The 26,544-nt window shown below is 39.4% G+C and overlaps 1 protein-coding gene across 11 annotated transcripts in view; it reads left to right on the forward strand.

Moving 5' to 3' along the window:
- PARP11 (poly(ADP-ribose) polymerase family member 11) overlaps nucleotides 1-26,544 on the forward strand; it is a 43,504-nt gene that overhangs the window by 13,464 nt on the left and 3,496 nt on the right. For 4 of the 11 annotated variants that reach the window (XM_004778283.3, XM_004778288.3, XM_045071736.1 and 1 more), the window contains exons 2-7: nucleotides 11,309-11,437; nucleotides 12,255-12,375; nucleotides 15,012-15,087; nucleotides 18,372-18,444; nucleotides 18,522-18,652; nucleotides 25,421-25,572. In XM_004778283.3, coding sequence (XP_004778340.1) covers nucleotides 11,309-11,437; nucleotides 12,255-12,375; nucleotides 15,012-15,087; nucleotides 18,372-18,444; nucleotides 18,522-18,652; nucleotides 25,421-25,572 — 682 coding nt within the window. Of the gene's footprint in view, nucleotides 1-7,226; nucleotides 8,327-9,454; nucleotides 9,762-11,308; nucleotides 11,438-12,254; nucleotides 12,376-15,011; nucleotides 15,088-18,371; nucleotides 18,445-18,521; nucleotides 18,653-25,420; nucleotides 25,573-26,544 lie in introns of those variants that run through there. The other 7 variants (XM_004778285.3, XM_013048849.2, XM_013048850.2 and 4 more) reach the window with 4 other exon arrangements.

Raw genomic sequence — 26,544 nt, forward strand, 5'->3', positions numbered from 1 at the left:
CCCTTCAGACAAAGATGTGGAGCTCTTTGTCCTTATGGTAAGACTTTTCCTTCAGTAGAATTCTTGTACTGCTACACCTGAGTTTGGGGGTGGGAGTTGACTTTTCCCAAAGTGATATCTGGATTTTGGATAGAATGGTTATTGGCATCCCTGGTCTTCTTGAATTGGTATGTTGGTATGGAACTTCTATCTTACAAGCAAACTAGGTTGATAGCAATCAGGACTCAGAATTCTTAACCTACTGGGCCTGGAGTAGAATTTCCACCAAATAAACTGGGACCGGGTGGAAGAGCCAAGAGGTCAGTCTCCTCTGTTGCCTGCTCAGAATAGACCTATGCCTTTAGGCTGAACAAGATGAGAAACACTAGCAACCTTCCCCTTCAAGGATGACACTAGCCCAGGACTAGGAGGTGGAGGGAAAGGGAGCCCCTGTCTACACATGATTGAGATAGATCTTCTGTAACATAACTTTGGTGGAATGGGGGTAATGGACTATATCTTAGTCAAATGCCACAGACTCTTGCCTGTTCTGAGATTTAGTAGATTTTCTTGATTAAATGTTTGTCCATTTGCTGATGCCCTTAGGACAATTTCTAGAGACTATATATATATATATATACATATATATTTAATGATGATTGATGATAATTTTGATAATGTTTTTTAAAATAATGTTCACCAATTAGAATGTGGTTTGGTGGGGAGAAGGTCCACTGAGCTCCTTACTCTGTCATTCTAAAAGTTCCTCCCTATTTTTAATATTTTAATAGCAGGCTTTAGATCTTCTTTCTATAGAGAAAAGGAAGTTTTCATTACCAAATGTGATTTTTCTCAAGATATTAGTTTATGCTAACGTATTTTGTTAACTATAATAAACTTATGAGAAAGCTTTTAACCAGTCTGGAAGATGACATTATTTTTCTTGTATACACTGGGATTTTGACTTTAAACTCATTTTCCACATAGGCTTTCTATTTGATGATCCAGGTTGACTGTTCCCAGGCCCCAAAAATACTGTCTTTGGAATAGGCAGCATTATAGATGGATTCCACCAGCATACCCACTGCACTTGAAAATTTACAAAATGCTTTTTCACTTTATACTACCTTTTTTCTTCATAACCTGGTATGCAGGAAGTATCAGTTCTGTCAATTAAAAACTGAAAATTGGCATGGTGGCTACACTAATTCAGCTAGCATGTATTAATTATCTATTCTATGATAGACAACTTACACACATTCCTTTTATTGCCTATGAATGTGTTCTAATCTAGATCCATTGCATTTTAAAGTTACTAATTTAAACTTGATTTACTCTTTGAGCCTTATTATACAGAATTACCCTTCCTTTGGAGGGGAAGCTTAGTATAGAAAACCATAAGACTTAGTCTTACGAACTAAGTCTTTGGAAAGAGCCACAGTATATATGAAGCAAAACAACCAAAGTAAGCTTTGGCAACAGGAGAGAAGGTGCAACTGTCTTTATATGAAAATGAGGCCATGGGGGTTGGCAGCTTAATGAAGAAGTGACACTCAAGAATCCTTGGGTGTTTCTTTAATCTTCTTTGTACTGCTAACTCTATGATTATGTTTTTTGTTTTGTTTTATTTCAAGTTTTTAATTGAATTATAGTTAGTTAACATCTAGTGTAATATTAATTTCAGGAGTAAAATTTAGTGATTGATCATTTACATGTAATACCCAGTGCTCATCGCAACAAGTGCCCTCCTTAATACTCATCATCCATTTAGTCCATCTCCCTACCCACCTCCCCTCTAGCAACCCTCAGTTTGTTCTCTATAGTTAAGAGTCTGTTCTATGATTTGCCTCTCTCTCTCTTTTTGCGCCTATGTTGATCTGTTTTGTTTCTTAAATTCCACATCTGAGTGAAATTACATGGTATTTGTCTTTCTCTGACTGAAATATTTTGCTTAGCATAGTTCACTCTACCTCCATCCTCATCATTGCAGATGACAAGATTTCATTCTTTTTATGGCTGAATAATACTCCATTGTGCATATCATATATATGTGTGTGTGTATTATTTTTAACTTTTTAAGGAACCTCCATACTGTTCTTCAGAGTGGCTGTACCTGTTTGCATTCAACAGTGTGAGAGTTTTCCCCTTTCTTCATATCCTCATCAATGTCTGTGTTTCCTGTGTTGTTAATTTTAGCCATTCTGACATTCATGGTTTTGATTTGTATTTCCCTGATGATGAGTGGTGTTGAGCATCTTTTCATGTATCTATTAGCCATGTGAATGTCTTTGGAAAAATGTCTATTCCTGTCTTTTGCCATTTCTTAACTCAATTATTTGTTTTTTGGGGGTGTTGAGTTTGATAACTTCTTTATAGATTTTGGATACTAACCCTTTATCAGGTATTATCTTTTCCCATTCCATAGGTTGCCTTTTAGTTTTGTTGATTGTTTCTTTTGCTGTGCAGAAGATGTTTACCTTGATGAAGTCCCAATGGTTCATTTTTTCTTTTGTTTCCCTTGCCTCTAAGAATATGTGTAGTTGAATTTATTTGTGTATATGGTGTAAGAAAGTGGTCCATTTTCATTCTTCTGCATGTGGCTGTCAAGTTTTCCAAAATCATTTGTTGAAGAGACTTTGTATTTTTTTCCATTAGATATTCTTTCTTGCTTTGTCAAAGATTAGTTGACCATAGAGTTGAAGGTCTGTTTCTGGGTTTTCTATTCTGTTCCATTGATCTATGTTTTTGTGCCAGTGCCATACTATCTTTGATGACTACAGTTTTGTAATATAACTTGAAGTCCAGAATTGTAATGCCTCCAGCTTTGCTTTTTCTTTCTCAAGATAGCTATGGCTGTTCAGAGTCTTTATGGTTCCATGCAAGTTGTTTGTTCTGGCTCTATGAAAACTACTGGTGGTATTTTGATAGGGATTGCATTAAATGTGTAGATTGCTTTGAGGAGTATAAATATTTTAGCAGTGTATTTGTTCTTCCCGCCCATGAGCATGGAATGTTCTTCCATTTCTTTGTGTTATCTTCAATGCCTTTTAATAAGCATTCTATAGTTTTCACAGTACAGATCTTTCACCCCTTTGGTTTGATTTATTCCTAGGTATCTTATGGTATTTGGTTCAGTAAATGGGATTAATTCCTTGATTCCTTCTTCTGCTGCTTCATTATTGATGTATAAAAATATAACAGATTTTTATACATTGATTTTGTGTCCTGAAACTTTACCGAATTCATGTATTAGTTCTAGCAACTTTTTGTTGGGGTCTTTTGGGTTTTCTACATAGAGTATTATGTCATCTGTGAATAGTGAAAATTTGACTTCTTCCTTGCTGATTTGGATGCCTTTTATTTCTTTTTGATGTCTGATTGCTGAGCCTAGGACTTCTAGTACCATGTTAAGCTAACAGTGTTGAGAGTGAACATCCCTGTCTTATTTCTGACCATAGAGAAAAAGTTCTCAGTTTTTCCCCATTGATGATATTAGCTGTGGGTCCTTCACGTATGGCCTTTATGGTATCAAAGTATGTTCCCTCTATCCTTGCTTTGTTGAGGGTTTTTATTGAGAACAGATGCTGTACTTTGTCAGATGCTTTATCTGCATCTATTGAAAGGATCATAATGTTCCTAACATTTATTTTATTAATGTGGTGTATCACATTGACTGATTTGTGGATATTGAACCATACTTGCGGCCCAGGAATAAATCCTACTTGATTATGGTGAATAATTCTTTTAATATTCTGTTGGATTTGATTTGCTAGTGTTGGTTAACCCTTGAGAAATTTATATCCATGGTCATCAAGGACATTGGCTGGTAATTCTCTTTTTTTAGTTCCATTCCAAAACCCTATGTCTTCATCTGGTTTTGGAATCAAGGTAATGCTGGCCTCATAGACTGAGTTCGGAAGTTTCCCTTCCATTTCTGTTTTTTGGAACAGTTTGAGAAGAATAGGTATTAACTCAAGTGTTTGGTAGAATTCCCCGGAGAGCCATCTGGCCCTAGACTTTTCTTTCTTGGGAACTTTTTGATTAATGATTCAGTATCTTTGCTAGTTAGTGGTCTGTTCAAATTTTCTATTTCTTTCTGTTTCAGTTTTGGTAGTTAGTAAGTTTCTAGGAATTTATCCATTTTTTCCAGATTACCAAGTGTGTTTTTTTCATAATATTCTCTTATTATCATTTACATTTCTGTGGTATTGGTTGTGATCTCTCTTCTCATTCATGATTTTATTTATTTGGGTCCTTTCTCTTTTCCTTTTGATAAGTCTGGCTAGGAGTATATCAATTTCATTGATTCTTTCAAAGAACAAGCCCCTCGTCTCATTGATCTATACAGCTGTTTTTTTTGTTTGTTTCTATATTGTTTATTTCTGCTCTAATCTTTATTATTTCCCTTCTTCTGGCTTTAAGCTTTATATGCTGTTCCTTTTCTAGCTCCTTTGAATATAAGGTTATGTTGTGTATTTGAGACTTTTCCTGCTTCTTGAGAAAGGCCTGTATTTCTATGTACTTTACCCTTATGACCACTTTTGCCATATCCCAAAGGTTTTGGACTGTTGCGTTCTCATTTTCAATTGTTTCCAGGTATTTTTAAATTACTTCTTTAATTACCTGGTTGACCCACTCATTTTTTAGTAGCATGTTGTTCCATGTAGCATGTATTTCCGTGTATTTTTGGTCTTTCCAAATTTTTTCTTGCAGTTGACTTCAAGTTTTATAGCATTGTGGTCAGAAAATAAACATGGTATGATATCAATCTTTTTTTGTGGGTGGGGGGAGTTTGTATTTATTTGACAGAGAGAGAGAGATCACAAGTAGGCAGAGAGGCAGGCAGAGAGAGGGGGGAGAAAGCAGGCTCCCTGCTGAGCAGAAATCCCGATGCGGGGCTCAATCCCAGGACCCTGAGATCATGACCTGAGCTGAAGGCAGAGGCTTAACCCACTGAGCCACCCAGGTGCCTCTGATATCAATCTTTTTGTACTTGTTAAGGCCTGATTTGTGACCTGTATGTGATCTGTTCTGGAGAATATCCCATGTGCACTTGAAAAGAATGTATATGCTGCTGCTTTAGGATGGAATGAAGTCCATCGGGTGCAGTGTGTCATTCAAAGCCATTGTTTCATTATTGATTTTCTGCTTAGATGATCTGTCCACTGCTGTAAGTGGGATGTTAAAGTCCCCTGTTTTTATTGTATTATTACTAATGAGTTCCTTTATGTTTGTTATTGTTTTATGTATTGGGGGCGTTCCCAAGTTGGGGACATAAATGTTTATAATTGTTAGATTTTCTTGTTGGTTGAACCCTTTGTTATGATATAGTACCCTTCTTCATCTCTTGTTACAGTCTTTGCTTTAAATTCTAGTTTTTCTTATATAAGAATGGCTACTCTGGCTTTCTTTTGATGTGCATTAGCATGATAAATGGTTCTCCATCCCCTCACTTTCAATCTACAGGTGTCTTTAGGTCTAAAAAGAGTCTCTTGTAGGCAGCATATAGATTGGTCTTGTTTTTTTATCCACTCCAAACCCTGTGTCTTTTTTTTTAAGATTTTAAAATTTTTTATATCTTTTTAAAATTTTAAGATTATTTTAAGATTATATTGGGGCTAAAGTCTCTGCCTTTAGCTCAGGTCATGATCCCAGGGTCCTGGGATCAAGCCCCTCTCTGCTTAGCAGGGAGCCTGCATCCCCCGTCTCTCTCTGTCTGCCTCTTTGCCTACTTGTAACCTCTATCTGTCAAATAAATAAATAAATAATATTAAAAAAATTTTTTTAAAATTTATTTGACACAGAGAGAGAGATGGTGAGAGAGGGAGCACAAGCAGAGGGAGTGGGAGAGGGAGAAACAGGCCTCCTGCTGAGCTGGGAGCCCCATGTGGGGCTCAATCCCAGAACCGAAGGCAGATACTTAACGACGGAGCTACCCAGGTGCCCCACCCTATGTCTTTTTTTTTTTTTTTAAGATTTTATTTATTTATTTGACAGAAAGAAATCAGAGAAGCAGGCGGTGGGGGGGGGAAGGGAGCAGCCTCCCTGCTGAGCAGAGAGCCCGATGCCGGGCTGGATCCCAGGACCCCGAGATCATGACCTGAGCTGAAGGCAGAGGCTTAACCCACTGAGCCACCCAGGCGTCCCCACCCTATGCCTTTTTTTTTGGAGCAGTCCCTTTACTTTCAGAGTGATTATTTAAAGTTAGGAATTTAGTACCATTGTGTTACCTGTAAAGTTGTTGTTTCTGGTGATGTTCTCTGTTTCTTTCTAGTCTGTTGCTTTTGGTCCCCACCCTCCCCACTACCTCAAAGAGTGCCCTTTAATATTTCTTGCAGGGCTGCTTTAGTGGTCACAGATTCCTTTAATTTTTGTTTGTCTGAGAAATTTTATCTCTCCTTTTCTGAATGACAGCCTTGCTGGATAGAGTATTCTTAGCTGCATATTTTTCCCACTGAGAACGTTGAATATGTCATGCCACTCTTTTATGCCCTGCCAAGTATTGAGAGGTCTGTAGCTAACTTCATTTGTTTACCTTTGTAAGTTAGAGATTTCTTTTCTCTTGATGGTTTTAGGATTTTTTTCCTTATTTCTATATTTTGCAAGTTTTACGGTATGCCTTGGTGTTGGCCTGTTTTTGTTGATTTTGATGGGAATTCTCTGTGCCTCCTGGATTTGTAAGTCCATTTTCTTCCCCAGATTAGGGAAGTTTTTGGCTATAATTTGCTCAAATAAAACTTCTGCCCCCTTTTCTCTCTCTTCTTCTATGAGTCCTGTGATACAAATGTTACTATGCTCTATAGAATTATTGAGTTCCCTAAGTCTACATTTATGATCCAATATTTATCTTTCCCTCTTCTTTTCAGCTTCATTATTTTCCATAATTTTATCTTCTATATCACTTTTTCATTCCTCTGCTTCTTCCATCCTTGGGGTCATTACATCCAGTCAGTTTCTCATCTCAGTTGTAGCATTTTTATTTATTTATTTTTTTAATTTTGGCCTAACTAGTTTTTAGGTCTTTTATCTCTGCAGTAAGGGACTCCCTGGTGTCTTCTGTGCCTTTCTCAAGGCCAGCTAGTATCCTTATGATTATTGTTTTAAATTCTGGATCAGGCATATTACTTATGTCTGTTTTAATTAGATCACTGACCATGACTGGCCATGTTCTTTCTTTTGAGATGAATTCCTCCATCTTGGCATTTTGTCTAGGTCTCTGTCTTCTTCTGTGTGTCCGGAAAGCCTGTTATGTTTCCTGTTCCTGAGAGTAATAGCTTTATGGAGAAGAAATTGCATAGTGTCCAGGGCCTGGTGCTTCAGGGAGTGTCTGGTGTGTGCTGCATTCAGTCTGCTGCTGTATTTTGGCTGTTCCATCCTTCAGGCCAGTTGTCTGCAGAGGCTCTCCTTGCCTGCAGTGGACAGTGTTTGGACCTTGTCAGAGTGTGGCAAGTTTTAACTAGGCATGCTCTGGTCTGCTTGTTAAAAGAAGCCAGATCCTATTCCTTCCAGAGCTGGAACTTTGCAGTGCTCAATGGTCAGGAGACTTGATGGCTGTGGGAATTTCTCCTAGTCTTCCTGGGGACTAGCCCACTGCTCTGGCTCGCAAGCACACTTGCCCTAGTAAAGAAGTACCTGCAGAGTACAGGGGAACAGGGCTTGGTGTAGGCAGTTTAGGCTGTCACTGTTGGTGCTGTGCTGCTTACCAAGGTTAGTTTATGAGTAGGGGTGGGAAAGGGAAATTGTGCCAGTCCTCTTCCTTGCTCTGGGAGAGGGGAATTTGTATCTACAGCTGTCTGGAAAGCCCTCCCAGAAGAGCCTACAGTCTCTCCTCCTGTGTCCCAGGTGTCCCTCACATACCCGCCTTCACCCTGTTGTGTCTGGTCCATCTGCCCACGTGGCTGCACAGTGCACCTGTCTGTATCTTAGGGATGCCAACTGATTTTTAAAACTCCAAACTTTAGGGATCCGGTGTGACACAGACCTATGTTGGTCCTCTGGGGGAGGGTCTTGCCACACTGTCACTGGTGCTGGCTTGTCCCAGAAGGGCAGTTGCATGAATGCTCAGGAGCTTGGAGTTTAGAGTAAAGTGCAGCAAAAAGCCAGGGTCCAGATTAGCTGCCCTCAGCAGGTGTCTGTGCCCCTATGCTAATGAACAGGACAGTGTAACGGTGCCTGCCAGCTCTTTTGTCCCCCGCAGGGCAATGTCACCTCTCCCAGATTCACTCCAAGAAGGGGGAACCATCTCTTCCAGTGCATCGTAGGGGATCCTCAGATCATGTTTGCTCTCAGGCCTCTACCCTCCTCCACAGGAGTACCACAGTACCTGCTGGGTTCCATGCTGTCCATGGTGAGGACTTCTAAACCTCCAGTCTTTGGGCCCTGCTAGTTATAAAAACTCAAAATAATCAGCTTTCTCATTTTCCCAGTCGGTGGTTTTGGGGAAGTGTTTTCCTTGTGCAGTTCCCTGTGTGCTCTCTTTCTCACCTCTCTCTGTGACTAGGGCTCTCTCCCCACTGCAGCACCCATGATCTGTTTCTCCCCCAGATTATGTCTCCACACTTCTTACCCTCCACAGTGTGTCCTCTTTTTTTAAATTTTTTTAAGATTTTATTCATTCATTTGACAGAGAGAGAGATCACAAGTAGGCAGAGAGGCAGGCAGAGAAAGGGGGCAGCAGGCTCACTGCTGAGCAGAGAGCCCGATGCGGGGCTTGATCCCAGGACCCTGAGATCATGACCTGAGCCGAAGGCAGAGGCTTAACCCACTGAGCCACCCAGGTGCCCCCATAGTGTGTCCTCTTCTCTCCCTGTAGTATGCGGTTTGTTCTGTCAGTTCTCAGACTGATTTCTTCAGTGTTCAGAATGATTTGATATTTATCAAGATGTGTTCAAGGGAGGAGATCAACCTGGGGTCCTTTTACTACTCTGCCATTTTAACTCACTGGCTGACTCTATGATTGTAGATGAAATTATTGCATTTTTTCTGCTTCGTTTTCCCCCTAACTTTAATTGGAGGATAGTGACTTCTCCTGCACATTGGGCTATGGAAGACCAAAAGTTTTATAGAATTTGAAATGTTTCAGAAATGTTCTATATGGGGCACTTTTCTATAGTACTGCCTTCTCCAAAATAGTGATAAATATGAGTCTGTCCTAGGTCCAACCCAAAGCTATTTATGACAGGAAGTTCTGGAAGGACTTTGGTAAAATACTTATACTTGTAACCTGGCTTAAATTGTGATCTGAGGGACAGTGTGACATAGCAAAGCACACATGATATGTGCATACTGTATAAAGGGTATTTTCTGTTTCCTATTTCTTGTTTTCATTTCCCTTTTCTGGTAGAGAAAAGATAGAACTTATAAGCCAAATGTTTATCTTAACTATTACCTTTAAACTCAACCTTCCACATTTGGGGAGTTATTTTCAGAAGAATAAATAAACTAAGGTTTTTCTTGCTTTCTTTCTTTCTCACAGTAAAATGGCCCAACAGTGTGAACAATATGAACAATAATAGAAGGAAGAGCTGGAGTTGTGAACAGTTAACCTGGACAACTGATCTTAACTTTCAAATTACTGCCTTTATTTTCTGATTAAAAAGTATAAGGCAAATAGTGGGTCCTATACCTGAAGCTCTTCATCCTAGAGTGTTCTATTTTTCATTTCTTAGCCGCCAATCAACTTTAAAACATGAAGGAAAAATCCAGAAAATAATCATAAAGCATTCCTTGGAGAAGTTTCCAAACATGAATAAAATATAACAAGCCCCCTTCATTGAGCTCAGGTACTGTACTTAGCACTTTACTGCATTATCTCACTCATTTCTAACAATGGCTCAGTGAGGAAGGAGTCTTTAATCTCTATTTTGTGAAGAGGAAACTGTGTCCTAGATACGGTAATTAGGAACTTGTGCTAGGTTACACAGCTTCTGGATGTGGAAGAAGGATGGACCTTCTGGAGGATGGACCATTTTAAGTAATGAAATTTAAAGCAATTATTTTCTAAATCACCGAAATAGTGTACATTCTTTGTAAAAGGAAAGAAGATGTAAGAAATAAAGGTTTTTAAAAATCACCAGTAACTCTGTGTGTGTGTGTGTGTGTGTGTGTGTGTGTGTAGATAAAGAATAAGTGATAGTGTTGGTTAACCCTGGAGAAGGAAAGTGAGAAGATACTAGAAAGGAAGGGATGGTCAAAAACGTGGTTACATTTATCTAGAATGTTTTGACCTTTTTGCACAGGGACTGTTTTCATGTATCAGTTTTATGCAAATTTAATTTATTTAAAAGCCCTGAAGGAATAAGGAGGACACATTCCAGATAAAGTTAATCATCTTTGACTAACCTCATCACTCCTTTTCTGGTGACCCTCTCTTCATCACAATCTCTACTCAAGAATGTTTATTTTCAAAGATAGTGTGGACACGAGTTACGTGATATAGGGAAGATTGTAGGATTGTTGATAATGAAGCATAAGACAGTATACTGTGGCAGTACATGCACAGACTCAATCCAGACTGCCTGTGTTTGGGTCCTGGCTTCCGTATTGTATGATCTCTCTGTGCTCCAGTTTCCTCATTTATAAATTTGGGATAATAATACCTATCTAACTGGGTTGTCTTGAGTCCTAAATGAGTTACTATCTGTACAGCACTTAGTCCCTGGCACATTGTAAGAGGCAGGTACGTGTTCCTACAATCATTATTGTTATCCTGACACTCAGAAAAAGCTATCATAAATTGTTGTATATCCATCCAGACTATCTGTATGTGTGTACATATACACATATAGACATGTACATACACATGCATTCATGTATGCGGGAATTTTTTATGAGAATTGGATTATACCATTTCTATTTATTGTAACCTTTTTTTGTATTCAACACTATAGATTATAAACATCTTTCCATGCCATAGAATAATGAAAGTTTAAAACAAATCTAAGATGAATTTGGTCTTAATCAGCTGTGATAGCATGGATTCTTTTGATCAAATATGTGGACATATGATAAGACAGAAATTTCTTGGCACTATATTGAAAATCTGGAGTGCTTATAGATACTGACACAGCTTATTTAAATGGTTGAATGGGCATCAATATATCTTACCTGAGAGTATTATTATTTGTCTTATTTGTTAAGCAGTGATATTATATTCAGCCTTCATAAATGTTTATCTTCAGAGTCAATCTGCCAGAGAGAATGGTATTTTCAAAGGGTCACTGTGGAAAGGACACTTGGAATATAGTACTTTGTAGGAAGAAAAATGATGTCTAAATAATACATTGGTTATTAAGAAAAGTATTTCTTCTGCTTCTTTCTGGCTTTTCAGGAGATGTTTCACAAAGCGGAAGAATTCTTACCCAAGCGGACAGATAGTGAGATGGATGAGATGGACACGTCGGACACCCAGTGGGGCTGGTTTTACCTGGCGGAGTGTGGGAAGTGGCACATGTTTCAGGTACCTCCTTTCTAGAACCTACCAGAAGGGTTTCCGGTCCACTTAGCGCCACCTGGCTGCCGCAGAGTGTGCCAGTGCAGACCCTGAAGGACATCCAGCCTTAAGGACATCAGATAGCTTGACTAAAAGAAAAATGAGAAATCCTTTTCCTTTTCGTTTCCCCAGGTTTTTGTCAGTCACGTATTTAGAAGAAGCAGTGCGCGATCACTGCAGGTACAGAGGGCCAGTGTGACTGAGTTGGGTAGTGTCATTACAGCCGAGCAACTCCAAGTTCCATTTGGTGGGCAAGAAGGGGAAGAGAGCAAGCCCATGTTAAGCACCTTGTGTCTGCCGGGTATTATGTTAGACGCCACAGGTACCTTTTCTTCTTTAGCCTCCCAGCAGCTCCAAAGCCCTGTCTCACAGTCAAAGAGACTGAAACTCAGAAAAGGTCACAGAATCCATCCCAAGTCACATGCAGCTAGTGAATCTGAACCCAAACTCAAAAGCTTATGGTCCTGTTTTACTTCCAAGCCTACTTAAAGATTTCATTTGAGCCAGTGAGGAAGTTGTAATTGTTATAATAATTTGCAAAAGTTGTATCAACTTGGAAAGAGGAATTCGAAGCAGTTGCTAGAGTGTCTTTGCTGGAAATCCTGACACTGTTTTGCACACGCTGGCTTAGCTGTGTTTCTCCCTGTGTGTGGGGACTAGAGCAGGTGACCAGTCACTTCCCCTTGTTGCTCCATTCTCTGTCTCTGTGACCACAGAACCGTCTCTGTGGCCAAGCCATTCATGTGAACAGCTGGTAAATGAAACTTTCTGGTTTGTCTTAAAGCCGGATACCAACATTCAGTGTTCAGTTAGCAGTGAAGATATCGAAAAAAGCTTCAAAACAAACCCTTGTGGCTCCATTTCTTTTACTACTTCCAAATTCAGCTACAAGATAGACTTTGCAGGTATGTTTTTTTCCCTAATAGTTGTGTGTTTTTAGTATATTGGTACGGTAAAATCTACAGTTCTGAAGATGAGAATTAGTTGATATATTTGTAAGCAGTGAAGTAAATCCTTTTTGTCATACACAGAAATCTCTCTATAAAAATTCAAGATTTAAAATCTTGAGCAACATGACCTTTTATAAAGGAGTATTTGAGTGCTTATCGATACTAATGTATGTGGAGATTGTCATATATTTTGAATTTATGTAACACTTCTAAGGAACACGAAACACTTTTTAACTTTTTTTCACCATCAGCCTTTTGACATAGCTGGGAATCTTTTTATTTTAAGGATCAATCTGAGAGGTTAGTAACACTAGCTGGTGATGGTTTGAAGACAAAAGTTCAGCTGAAGGACAGAAAACTGTTTCTTTAATGGACATTGCCTTCTACATTTTCTGATTTCATTGTCTCTTTCACAGAATAGCCAGCTAATCTGGAAATCAGCCCCACTTTGGATTTCATCCATGATATATGGGCATGGTTTTAGGTATCCCATGAAAAACCTGTAGAATTCAACTCTTTCAGTTTCAAGCTGGTAGTTTCAGCTGTTGGTTGCATAGAGACATAGAACACCTGGATGGGGAGGATTTTTTTTTTTTTAAGATTTTATTTTTAAAGTAATCTCTACACCCAGTGTTGGGCTCGAACTCCAAGGTCAAGGGGTCATATGCTCTACTGACTGAACCAGCCAGGCACCCCAGGAAGGCTTTCTTAATAAAGCATATTTTGGCTGCTGCATGGCTCAGTCCTCTAGCTATTGCATCCCAGCTTCTATGAGCAGTATTGTTATGACACAGTTAGTAATGTGTTGTGGTGCAGTAGGGTGGTGAAGCCTTCAGAAATCACCTTGGAGGAGCTAAGACCCAGAAATGGTGAAGGGGTTTTGTCCAGTAAGAGGTTGATGCAACCAAATCGCTGATGATTATTGTCTCCCCCAAAGCTTGTTTGATTAGCAAGAGTTATATTTTAATATATTCTTACTCCTGGCTAGCCATCACTTTTTTTTATGACATTAGGCAAATAGATTGCCTTTAAGGGACCCTGATAATTGTCTTTGGGCCTCAGTTGAGACAGAAGGCGTCTGTTAGACCTTTTAGACGTCTGTGTACAAGTGCCTGTTGGAAGCAATATGGAGACACCATGATATGCACACACCAGGCTGCATGACTAGGATAAAGTTTATCAAAGCATTCGGTAGATAATTCAACAAGCCACATCTTTCTGAAAGAGTAATTTTTAGTAAATGAGATTGTAGGGAGAGCTTTCTCCCAAACAATGCTGTTTATTAAAAAAAAGTCTTTATCAAAGAATAAGAGTCACATATAATCATTCAATTTCACCAACCCTCATATAATGATACTACATCAAAGTTACAGGTGTCAGCATTTCACGTGTACTGTTTGTAAAATTAGCCCCAGCCATTCTGCCACAGGCCAACTCAGGGGCTCTAGATAAAAATGGTAAAACAGAAACTCAGAGTGAGCTGCTTTAAGATGACACCACAGGCTTTGCTCCCTGTGCTGAGATGATCTTGCTTTTTCCTGCACAGTGGTGATGCCATTGTAGGCAGAACCTAAGAGAATCTAGAAAGGGAAGAACATACTTTATACCTTATAGCCTTTGCCTGGATGGGCAAACCTCTTTATTTTGGAATGAAATAATGCTAGTTAGATAAGACAGAGGGACTAGCATCTCACATTAAGCCTCAATTCTTAGCTTTGTGGGAACAAAGAAATGGACCTGGTGCTAGTGCCATAGCTAAGGCACAGAAGAAAGAAGGAAATGATACCTTCAGTTAGTTAATTAGACTTTTATCACTAGAATCTCTTTAACAAGTATATATTGCATCTAGCGGGTTTTCTATTTTTTTGGTTTGGGTATACAGTTTAGAGAGAAGGCAAGAAATGTACCAGTTTTTGGAATTCTGTGAATTGCGCAAGTTCTCTGGTGGTAACGTATCTTTTTACTGGTCCCCAAATTTTTGGAGAAATCAAAGTACACTTTCCCCTAATAAACCAACCAAAAGATTTGTTTCTATAATTTCATTCTCTTCCGAGGACTCTTCATTTTCCAAAGTTTGGAATTCTGGCACTGTAGCATCTGCTTATGGGCAGTGGGATACAGAAAGGAGTGGGCCCTGCCTACTGTGCTGCAGGAGCCCAACACCCTGTGTGTGAGCGCAGATCATGCCATGAAGCCCTACTCCCTGAGTAGCACTTTTTTTTAAAGAGATTTTATTTATTCATCTGACAGAGAGAGGGAGCACAGGCAGGGGGAGGGGCAGAGGGAGAGGAAGAAGCAGACTCCCCATTGAGCAGGGAGCCTGATGTGGGGCTCGATCCCAGGACCCTGGGACCATGACCTGAGCTGAAGGCAGACACTTAACTGACTGAGCCACCTAGGCTCCTCCTGAATAGCACTTTTATGTCATGGTAAATAGATACGGTGAGATATCCTTGATAGACTGTGTCTGTCAGCTCTTCCCCAAGCCCCAAGGTTCCCCATCGCCAGGTGGTGTGGCTACACATCTTCGTGACTGTTTACAGCACAATATGTTCCTACCACTTACCTAGTATCTTTGTCTTTGTATACAGAAATGAAGCAAATGAATCTCATCACTGGAAAACAGCGCTTAATAAAAAGAGCCCCCTTTTCTATCAGTGCTTTCAGGTATTGTAAAGAGAATAGGAGTAGAAAGAGTGGGCTTTTCTCCTCTTTCTTAGTATTTGACAGAGGAACAAATAGTCTGAAAATGTCTGGGTAGGTTATTTCATGATCTTGATACTGCTCTTTCTGTTACTGAAATTCACAATGGTTGATGAACTAACAATATGATTATTTTCTGTCCTTTTTTCCTTCCCTGTTGTCCTCTTCATTTCCCTGTATATTTTGACATGTTTTCATTTCTTTAGGACAGTTACATAATGCCACATGGTCTCCACTACAAGTCCTTGAAATAGCTTACTGAAGTAGGCTTGAATTAACTTGCAGATACTCTGACAGAACCATCCAGTTATGCGGGCCATAAATCCTAGGCAGTTGCCCATTTTGTTTCTACCTCCACTTATCCCCACCGGGGGACTCCTGTGAGTGATTTCCAATCTGTCCTGACCAAAGGAGACCTGCAGGAGGGGCCAGAGCAGCAGGCCAACAGCACGGCTCTCTGCTCCCGGGGCTGGTTGCACATTTTCCTTTTTGCTCTCACTGGCTGCACGCAGCCTGAAAAGAGAGGCAGAGATGCCCAAGAGAATATGTGTTTGTTACTCATGTGAATGAAAGGGAAGGGGAAAATCTTACAGCATACCTCCTATTTTCTGCCCAAGCAAATATTGATATCCCTGCTGTTGAAAGAATATAGAATCAATCAGAAAAAAAAAAAAATGCTAGCGTGTGAATTAGAGTGGATACATACTCCTTTACTTTTCCTAGGGAGATATTCTGAAAGCATTAGAGAAAGGAAAGAGATGCTTTAAGTTTTTATCCGTTTGCTTCTTAAGACCTTTGGCTTATATTTTAGCATCATGATTTAAATGTTATTTAGGTACTTATAGAATGAATGCCCTAGTACTTCTATGGAATATGGAGAATATATTATTTTCTTACCAGCCACATCATATCTTTATTCTTGAGTATGAGGAATATAATAAAGAAATTACTTAGCTTCCAAGAGTATGTAATCTGGGCGAAAAATGAGATATAATCATGGACAATGTTAGTGAAATTGTACGTTATTATTTCTGGTGTACTTTGGTGGGGAGAAGCAGCACACTATGGGGTCGAGCACTTTGTTCTGTCTCAGACTATAGAAGCCAAGAGAGGGAGAGAGTAACCAGAATGGAAGACAATAAGCAAGGTAATGATAGAGGGAGAACAGTTAGGTAGGCTACAGGAGAGCAAGGAGTAAAGCAAGTGGCTATTGATACAGATATATTCATTTGTGGCAAGAATATATCAAGCATGTGTTACATGCAAGCGGAGTGGTTTACATTTCCTACTGGCAAGGAAATTACAATTTATTAAGGCTATGGGGTACATAAAAATTAGCAAAAAAAAAAAAAAACTTTTCCAAGGCTAGAAGATATTTCAGGGAAAGTAAAAAACAAAACAAAACAAAAACTCCTGAAAAACAACAAGAAGAACAAAACAAAAACAAAAACAAAATACAAACACTGGGAAAAGTACTGACGCTCTTACCTTCAAGGGCTTATCTCTGCAATATCTGAATCTCTGAGTAGAAGACCTATAACCCATTAGAAACCTATGACCTCACTCATAATAAGAGAACTACAAATTATACCAGACTATTTTTTAAAATTTTATTTTTAAAGATTTTATTTTATTAGAGAGAGAACGAGAAAGAACACAAGAGGGGAGAAGGTCAGAGGGAGAAGCAGACTCCCCATGGAGCTGGGAGCCCAATGTGGGAGCTGATCCCAGGACTCCAGGATCATGGTCTGAGCCAAAGGCAGTTGCTTAACCAACTGAGCCATCCAGGCGCCCTGATACCAGACTCTTTTTTTTTTTTTTTTTTTTTACTATCAAACTGTCAGAAATTCAAAAGTTTGATAATACCCCTTTTGGAGAGGTTGTTGGGAAATAGGAATTCTCTCCATTTTTGGTGGTGATATTACTGAATCCAGTGTTCAAGGAGGACATTTGGACAGTATCTGTCAGAATCCTAAATAAATATGTTCTCTGACCCAGGAATCCCATTTCAAAGATGTTATCCTACAGATGCATTAGTGGGTGTGTAAAATGGCAAACAGATAACCTTGTTTTTTGCAGCATTCTTAACAGTAGCAAAAAGTCAAAGACAAGCTGAATACCATCAACAAGGGACCTTTTATAGAAATGATGGTTCATCTGTACCATAGAATTCTGTGCACCTGCAAAATCAATTGCCCTCATTCATTTAACCACCCTGTATGGAGTGTTTACCCTGGGCCAGGTTTTGTGGTAGGGATGGAGCATGAGGATGCTCTCTACCTACTGATACAGAAGGATCTTTAAGAACATAATAAGTGGGGAAAAAATGGCTACAAAGAACCTGTTTTTGCTATCATTTGTGTAAAAATTTGGTTCGTGATAACCTAAAGAAGTCTGAAAGAATAATACACTGAAGTCTAAAAAAACCTGATTACTTATAGCTGGCGCAAGAGGTGACAATTGGAGAGAGAGGAAACTGTTCACTGTCTGCTTCTTCATACATACTCATTTTTAAAACGTATGATTATAGGATCTTTTAAAAATTACAGTCAGCTTTAAAAAGGAAGCTAAAGAAAAACTTGAAATTTATGACTTTCTTCTAGTAATCTCCAGTCCCCAGGAGATCATTATGTTCTTTTCAGCCTTTTGCCATGAAGCTCTCCAACTTACCATCTTTTTCTGTGTTCCCATCCGGGGGCTTCAGCGTGGTGGGCAGGTTTTCAAAGTTTCACTGGCCACACTAGGTGAATTACCACAGGCTGTGTGGGGGGAATAGAGGGCAGTCAACAGAGAAAAGTTTAGGTTTGAGTTAGAGCTTGAAGGACAATCAACATACGGCTGAAGAGTTTGGACTTTATTTGATAGGCAATATCAATCTGTTAAAGAGGAGGTTTTTTAATCAAAGGTTTTGTTTTCTTCTTGGAAATGCCTTTATTTAAAATATTCCTTATATTTTAAAGAACTTCTGGCAATTTTAGAAAAACATGACAATTAAACAACCATTTTTGAAATTTTGATGTTATTCAAGATTGGCTGTTTTCCATCAAAGTTGTCAGTTCAGCACCCAAAATGCAGCACACAGGAGACATTGAGTAAATATTTGAAAATAAAGAACCAAGGGCTTTAGTTAATTGCATTTGTCACAATAACCCAAACATGAAAATTAAGCTTTGGAGAAAAGGTGGAATTGAATCAACTATCACTATCACCAGCGTCTAATACTGTGTTGTGTCTTTTGCCATTTAAAGTTACATCTGTGAAAATGAGGCCATCCCCATGCCCCCACACTGGGAGAATGTGAACACCGACGTGCCCTATCAGGTAAGAGTGGGGCTGGCCAGCGGCCCTGTGCGGGAACAGAAGGGGCCCCTGTAAAACTATGCAAACTTTTTTTTCAGCTGGTTCCTTTGCACAGTCAAACACACGAGTATAACGAGGTTGCCAGTCTCTTTGGGAAAACAATGGACCGTGGCAGAATTAAAAGAATCCAGAGAATTCAAAACCTGGACTTGTGGGAGTTCTTCTGCAGGTGAGGTGGCATCTGGCCCCGGCTCTCTCTTTGGCCTCTGAGGCTTCTGGAGTTTTAGAGAAGGCGAAGCACCAGTGTTCACCTACGTTGTCTTTTGGTGGTTGTTGTGCCAACTGTGTGTGTGTCTCAGTGTTCCACGTCAGCACGCTCCGTGGGGGACAGGGTGAAGGCTGGTGACAGAGAGCCACCCTGGAGGTCAAGGCCAGGCTTACTTGCAGCACTGTGGCTTTTGAGGGGCAGAGCTCTGCGTCAGGCTGCAGTCAGAAACGGGAGGGAGTTGAGTAAACTGTTCAGGCTTGTTGGTGTGGCTTTGGTTGGCATAGCCCTTTATGTGGACTTAGAATCTCTGGAAACATTATTGAATTTTCAGAAAAAGCAATTGCACCATCTTGACTGTAGTCATTTGCTTGCTTTGTTTTGGAGGACATTGTAAAATACACCTTCAGATATCCTGCTAGACCCAGTATATGCAGTAGATTTAAAATCTTAGTTGACTACTTAATTAAGATTGGAACCACGTGTTGGATTGCTCAGTATACGTTTACCCTAAAAATAAAGCCCATTAGAGAAAACTTAAAGGTGTTGTCCAAATTAACCTGCTGTGCTATATTTTTTAATAACAAATACTATTTAAAACAATGGCTTCCCAAAATATTTTTATTAGATTTATGATACATAATTTCTAATTTTTAAAAATATAGCAGACCTTTTTGAAAAATGTATTTATCTTAGAGACAGAAATCACGTGCCCACACATGCCTACAATTGTGGGGGAGGGGAAGAGAGAGAGAATCTTCAAGCAGACTCCCAGCTGAACGCAAAGCCACACGTGGGGCTCTGTCTCAGGACCCATGAGATCATGACCTGAGCCTAAATCACAAGTAGATCACTAAGCTGACTGAGCTACCCAGGCGCCCCTAAATATGAGCAGACTTTTAATATTTACTCAAGAAAATTTCAAATAATAAGAGTCTAATATAATGAATGTAATACATAATATAATATATCCATCATCCTGACTTAATCTGTTAGGATTTACTGCACATAATCTTTCTTCTTCATTTCTATTATTGTTGTTGCTAAACTATTTCAGAGCAAATCGCAGACCTTAACTCATTTCATTCCCACGTACCTGACTTCTGTCTGGTAACAATTCGTGGAATTCTTTCATGCTTCTGATAAGTAGTAATATGGCCTGAGTATATTCCAGTTTTACTGCCATAACAGTTTATGGTACTACAAGGAGTTTTCAGTGTGTATTCTTTTTAGTCTTGAGTATTTGAACCAAGCCAACTTTCATTTCTGACAATAATGAGTTTAGCTGAGGGTAGAAGTTTTCTTGGGTTCCTGTTGGATGATCCTTTTGTCAAGGAAGATGGAGGCTTCTCTCCCCCTTTAATTCTATTCTCTCATTGAATAAAGTGAGATTTTTCTAAAATGGTCTGATGAAAACTTAATTCATTGTTCTTAATCAGGCCTCTGAAATAGAGTTCAATAATAATTGAACTCATAATTTGAGTTGTCTCAATTCAATCCTAGTGGTACCAGTGAATACCCTTGTTTAAACATTGTATACTTGGGGATTTTACTGGAAATGGTTTCACTCCATCAATGCCCTTCATGATTTTATGTAAAGTTGGTCTGCAGGAATCTGTGATGGTAAATGAACCTGTTACCTGCTCTGACAGTAGAAAATATTGGGTCTCATTGTAAGAACAGCCTGTTATTTTGACATCTCCACGAAGAACTAAAATCCTACTCATTCTCATCATCGTGTAACCTCTGACTCACTATACAGGTGGCGAGGCCCACGTAAGTCCCTCAGGCATCTGTTTCCATGTTGTCCAGGCCTTTTTTTACTTCTCTCCCCTCTTCCAACAAATACGTTGTAGCACCTAGTTTGTGTCAGATGGTATTCTAGGCACACTTGGGACATAACAGGGTACAGGACCATAATTTGAACAAGGAGCCAGGCAATTGAAATGAAATAAATTGAAATGAAAATGAAATTGAATACCAGTGAAAATAAAATGAAAATAATTGAAATGAAATGAAAATAAAAATTCAAGGGTGCCTGGGTGGCTCAGTGGGTTAAGCCTCTGCCTTCGGCTCAGGTCATGATCCCCCGGGTCCTGGGATCGAGCCCCGAATTGGACTATCTGCTCAGCAGGGAGCCTGCTTCCCCCCCACTCCCCTGCCTACTTGTGATCGCTCTGTCTCTCTGCCAAATAAATAAATAATTTTAAAAATCTTAAAAAAAATAAAAATTAAAATTAAGATGAATGATTAGAGAAGAAGGTAGAAAGGTAGCCAAGAGGCTGGGCATACAGGAGTTTATAGTAGAGCCATTGTGATTTTCTTCAGTAGCCTTACTTGAGTTGGATTGATCTGGAATTGAGGTCAGAGAGTTAGCAGGAGCAGACCGTGCAGGGCCTTATAAATCAAACTGAGGGGTTTGGATTTTTTTCCTGGACAGTAGAAATCCATTATAGAACATGAAGGAAAAGAATGATCAATCTAATTTGCATTTTAGAAAAAAAATATATCAGGCTGTACTGTGGAGAAGGGGTTTAAAGCTGTGGTTCTCAATAAGAAGTTATTTTCCCCACCAGGGGATGTTTGGCAATGACTGGAGATGATTTTTAATTGTCATGTGGTTGGATGGGGAATTAAGACTGGTGTCAGCTAGTTAGCCCAAAGTGGCACTAGTGTGGAGGTTGAGAAATGTTGATTTGAAGGAGTCACAGGTAGAACCAGGGAGACCAATTTAGGAAATTGTTCAGTAATTAAACCAAGACACATTGTGTGGCCTGAACCAAAGTGGCATCTGCTGTGTTGGACTGAAGAGGATGGATTTGAGATACTAAGGATGTAGAATGATGATTTAATGTGTTCAGTGGTGTGAGTAAAGAAACAGAAAAGATAACTCCAGAGTTTCTGACTCACTTTGGTTGACTAAAGGAATATGGGCAGGAATAGATTTTGGTCTTTGTCTTTAGGGAGGAATGGGCAGAAGTAGTAGTTGATATACGTGTGATGACTCAGGAGAGTCGTGTAAACTAGAAATAAAGGTTTTGGAATTATTAGAAAATGTGAGGTAGTAGAAGCCATAGAATTGATAAGATAACCAGGGAGTGTATGTAGATTAAGAAAAGAAGAGGACCAGGGGGTGGACAGAGGAAAACTCAAGGCAGAAACTGAGAAGTAACAACCACAGAAGGCAGAAGAAAACCAATAGAAGGTAGAGTTAGAAATCAAAGGAAGAAAGTTATTTAAGCAAGTAGGTGTCATCCTCAGGATCACATACAAAAGAGATGCCAAGTAAGATGATACTGAATATGTCCTTCAGATCTTGCGATATGGTCACTGGTACCCTGGATGAGAGCCATGTTGGTGGAGGCTATGTTAATATTCAACAAATGTACGCAGCTCTTCCAAGAAGCTTGGCAGTAAAGAAGAGGGATGCGAGAAGTTGGATACTGTGGATTTGGGAGGGATCTGAACACATGCAAATTACAGTAGGAAAAAACCCAGAGAGGGAGAGTTTAAAGGATAAGAGAAAAGGAAAGGTAATTGATGTATTAAGGCTCCTAAAGAGGTATGATAGGGTGAAATTCAAACAATATACTAGAATATACAGAAGGAGCTAGACGAGGGTGGCCCAGTCATGTTTATAGATAAGTAGAGGTAGGGGATGAGGAGGGGGTTACGTTATGGGGTTCCTTCTTGAAACTTTCATTGTCTTTGGTGAAATAAGTGAGGTAGCCTACAGCGAATGAAGGGTTAGGGAGGTGTAGATAAGAGGGAGAGATGGGGGAAAGAGATTTGGAATGGCCAGTGTGGAAAATGAGGGAGAAAGAACTAACCTGGGAACAATAGGATTTCCATCAGTGTTGATAGCTTTGTTGGTGTTGGAATATGTGGATTTGGAGTGGAAACCTAGGTATGTTCTATGATTTATTTCAGCAGTCCATATTTAGAGCAGAGAGGGAAAGCAGTTGGATTGATCCAGGGTTGGGAAGGATGGGGCAGCAAGGAATTAAGAGCAGTGAAAGCTGCAATCTCATGAAGAGTGTGGATTCAGATGAGAGGTTCTCAGCCCTGGCCACCTAGCAGAATCACCTGCAGAGCTCTTTAACACAAGGTGATGTCTGTTGCCCATCCTGTGTCTACTGAATCAGAACCTCTGTGTTCTGACACCTGTGTCTTTAACAAGTTCTGCAAGTGATTCAAATGCTCAGCCAGCATGGAGAAACACTGGTCTAAACCTAGGCAAACGTACCTCGGTCTGGAGCTCGAACTTATTCCTGTTGCAATTTAGTGCACATGGCAACTTAGTCCTTTTGGCTAGTCTCTGAGAGGGTGGGTAATTTTAAGATATCGTTGAGAAGTGGGTGCTGCCGTATTTTCCAGAAGTTCAGAAATGGCTGAATTGGATCAAGGTGGGAAGGGTCATGAAGAACTTGGTGTGGTTTGAATCCTGTGATGTTCCTCAAAGGTTTTAGCTACAGCCCAAGAGGTCCCGGAGCTCAAAGTTAGTCTTTCCAGAACCCCAAGATCACAGTACGTCACGAATCTCCACATTTCATAGGTGCCTTAGTAGTTGGTACTAGAATTAACTATGCTGTGGGGATGCAAAGCTTTGCCTACCCTAGCCCACTCTGCCTTCTACAGGGATATGATATATGCCACGTCCAATCCAGTGACTGAGCAGATTTTCAGCGCTCACACTATGAGAGATTCGGGTGAATTTTCAAACCAGAAATTATTCTAATCTGTGCCTGAGAAGTATAATGGTGAATATGCTAATTTTAGAGTGGTTTCTAGTCATTACAGTTGGTAAAGCTTGACCTTAGGAAGATGTATACTAAAATATTTACTTAGAAAAAAACAGTATAGATTCACAAATGCCCAGCTAAATAAGAGAATTACCATAGTGGTAGATGACCAAGGCCCTAGACGGTATAACTGGGTTTTTTCTACAAAGTGGTTGACAAACGTTCTTTTACTGGATGCAAGATAGAGAAATGTATGCTGGGTGATAGTTCAAAGGGAAAAATTAATACCCAGTTAAAAGTCTTGGGCTGAGAGTAACTTGAGTGGCATGCTTGCTTTCTTCTTGAGCCCTTCAATAGTTTTATCAGTAATTTGGATGAAAATGTAGAGGGCTTGCTTATCACACTTGTGAAAGATTTAACATGAGACAGGGTAGCCTATTTGTTGTGTGAATGAGTCACGAGTCAGAAAGACCTTGGAAGATTGAAACAGTCAAAAAGATTTGATTATCTTTTTTTTTTCTTATATTTTCCTTGCTTGGAACAGCAACCTGTGTGTATCATTAAAAAAAAAAAATGTGGTACCTACAGGTCTGAAAAAGAAAGCAAATTTGATCTCAGTGAAAACATGCTGGGTTTTTCTGAAGGACATATTTGTTTACTGCACACTCTTGTAACTTCATGCTTAATGGTCTGAAAGACTGTCACCAGTAGACCAAACCACATACATTTAAGTTTTGATACATGTTGCCAAATGACCCTTGAGAAAAACAATTTCCACTTCTCTCATTTAAATGCAACTGTCATTCCCCCACAAAGTCACTAAGTTGCATGTTGTTTATGAATTACGCATCTTTAAAAAAATTGCCTTTCAAGATAAAGTTTAATTGAAATCAATCTACTACATTAGGTCTATAAGTCTGCTTTACAAATACAGCCAGCCAAAAAGAGGTCTGGTTTGAGAATTGGAGGTTTGGAGTAACTACAAAGTGATGCCACTGGTAAGCCAGGAGAGCTGGTGCTGGCTGATGATATCTGGACTCTGCTTCTATTTCTTACTGACATTTGTAAATTAGAAGATATCCAGCAGATTCTTGTCAACTAAATGCTGTCCAGGAAAGAAAAGGGCCTGGAAGCTATGCTATATGAGGCTGTTTTCAGTTTGTTCGTTTTTTACTGTTACAGTCAATCCTGCATTGAATATATTTTTATGTGTAAGAAGAGGTTTGTCCATTGGGAAGTGGTTTGAAATGGATGGCTTCATGTTCCTCCCAGCTCTAAGATACAAAATTCACTTTAACCTAACCAATGTTTTCTAGTCTCTGGAGATAAAAAGATTAGGGCATGGTCCCTGCTGAAGGAGTTCAGTATTTAAAATGGAATGGGGAGAAATCAGAAAGGAGATAAATCACGAGACTCTTGACTCCAGGAAACAAACTGAGGGTTGCAGAAAGGGAGGTAGGTGGGGGTATGGGTTAACTGGGTAATGGGTATTGAAGAGGGTGCATGATATGGTGAGCACTGGGTGTTACACTCAGCTAAGGAATCATTGAACATTATATCAAAAACTAATGATGCACTGTACTTTGGCTAATTGAATTTAAAAAAAGAAAAGAATAAATAAAGACTGTGAACTTTATATTATTTAATTGTTTGTAGTGTCATTTTTAGGCATCTGTAAAGCTTGGCTGGTTTAGGCAATCAGTTAAATCTTCACTATGATGGGGCATCATCTGGGATATCTATAGTTTTTAGTATAATTTTCAGTCTTAGGTATCAGTTTTAACTAATAATTTTTGGTAAGATGATAATGTATTCAAAAACATTCGAGATTATTTCTCTTCCAGAGCTGCTTTGTCCACTTATGGTTTACATTAAGGAAGTATTTTCTGTTTCACCCTTTGTGTTGAACTTGGCTCTTCTGAAAACTTGTAATTGTCACTTATGGCCTGTTTCTCTGTGTGATTTGTGCCTGTGTGTATTGTGTTTTTAGGAAAAAGGCTCAGCTCAAGAAAAAAAGAGGCGTGCCTCAGATTAATGAACAAATGCTCTTTCATGGTACCAGCAGCGAATTTGTGGAAGCAATTTGCATTCATAACTTCGATTGGAGAATAAATGGTATCCATGGTGCTCTCTTTGGGAAAGGTAATTATCAGAATTCCAGGTCTCATTGGAGTCCTCTGAGAGATTCCTCTCTCTTTAGAGATTGTTTTGTAAGTCAGGAGTTTGATAGTCATTAAGTTAAAAGTTATTCTATTAGGTTCCTCGCACACCCTCAGAATTTCTGAGCCACAGAAAAGCCACTTCCTCCATGTACAGGGTAGAAGTAAGACTTTGACACCTCTTTCAGATTAAATACTCCCCCAGTCCCAGTCATTCGGGTGGGACAATCATGTCCGAATTAGCTGGTTTTTGCATTAAATTTAATTTCCATGTATAAATCCTTTCCATGGGTAAGTCTCTGTAATAAACTGTTTTATATCAAATATACAGAGAACTATAAAATGCATTCATTGTATGTGGACAGGTCTAGGTACTAGTACTTTTTGTTTTGATTTTTCAAAAATGGTAAGTAGCCATATTAACGAGCAATGAGGAATAATGGGGAATTCATCACCTTTCTCTAATGTTGTGAAAGTCCAAGCTCTCCATTTTATGCCCATGACTCAAGGAAATTATGGGGAGAGATGAGGAGAAAAGATAGGGATGGGCATTTATTTTTTTGGTCCTTGCTTTGTACCTTATGTCCCGCAAGAGAGCTGGCTACTACTTAGGATGGAAACATGCTACATTTTCCTAAAGTAGATTAGTTTTTAAAAATAATTACCAAAAAGGCCATTCTATTGATTTAACTGTACAGGGATGGGGAAAGTGTTGCTGTTAATCCTGTCAGTACGGCATAATCTGAGACTTGGCGATTCATTTCCCAAATTTTTTAGAGTAAATATTGCCTTCATGATGTCAGTCTCCTACGCCTCCCCTTTTGGAAGAGTTGATGCTTTATTGAGTTTTCAGATTTCGGTGACAAACCTGTGTGAAGTTGTTCTTCTGAAGTGCTCAGATAGGAACAGTACTACACTCTTCAGAAGCCCTTTTCGTGGTTATTGGGTTCTATTA

This window comes from Mustela putorius, unplaced genomic scaffold (assembly GCF_011764305.1).
Source record: "Mustela putorius furo isolate JIRA1106 unplaced genomic scaffold, ASM1176430v1.1 tig00003988_pilon_pilon_pilon, whole genome shotgun sequence".
NCBI classification, from domain to species: domain Eukaryota; kingdom Metazoa; phylum Chordata; class Mammalia; order Carnivora; family Mustelidae; genus Mustela; species Mustela putorius.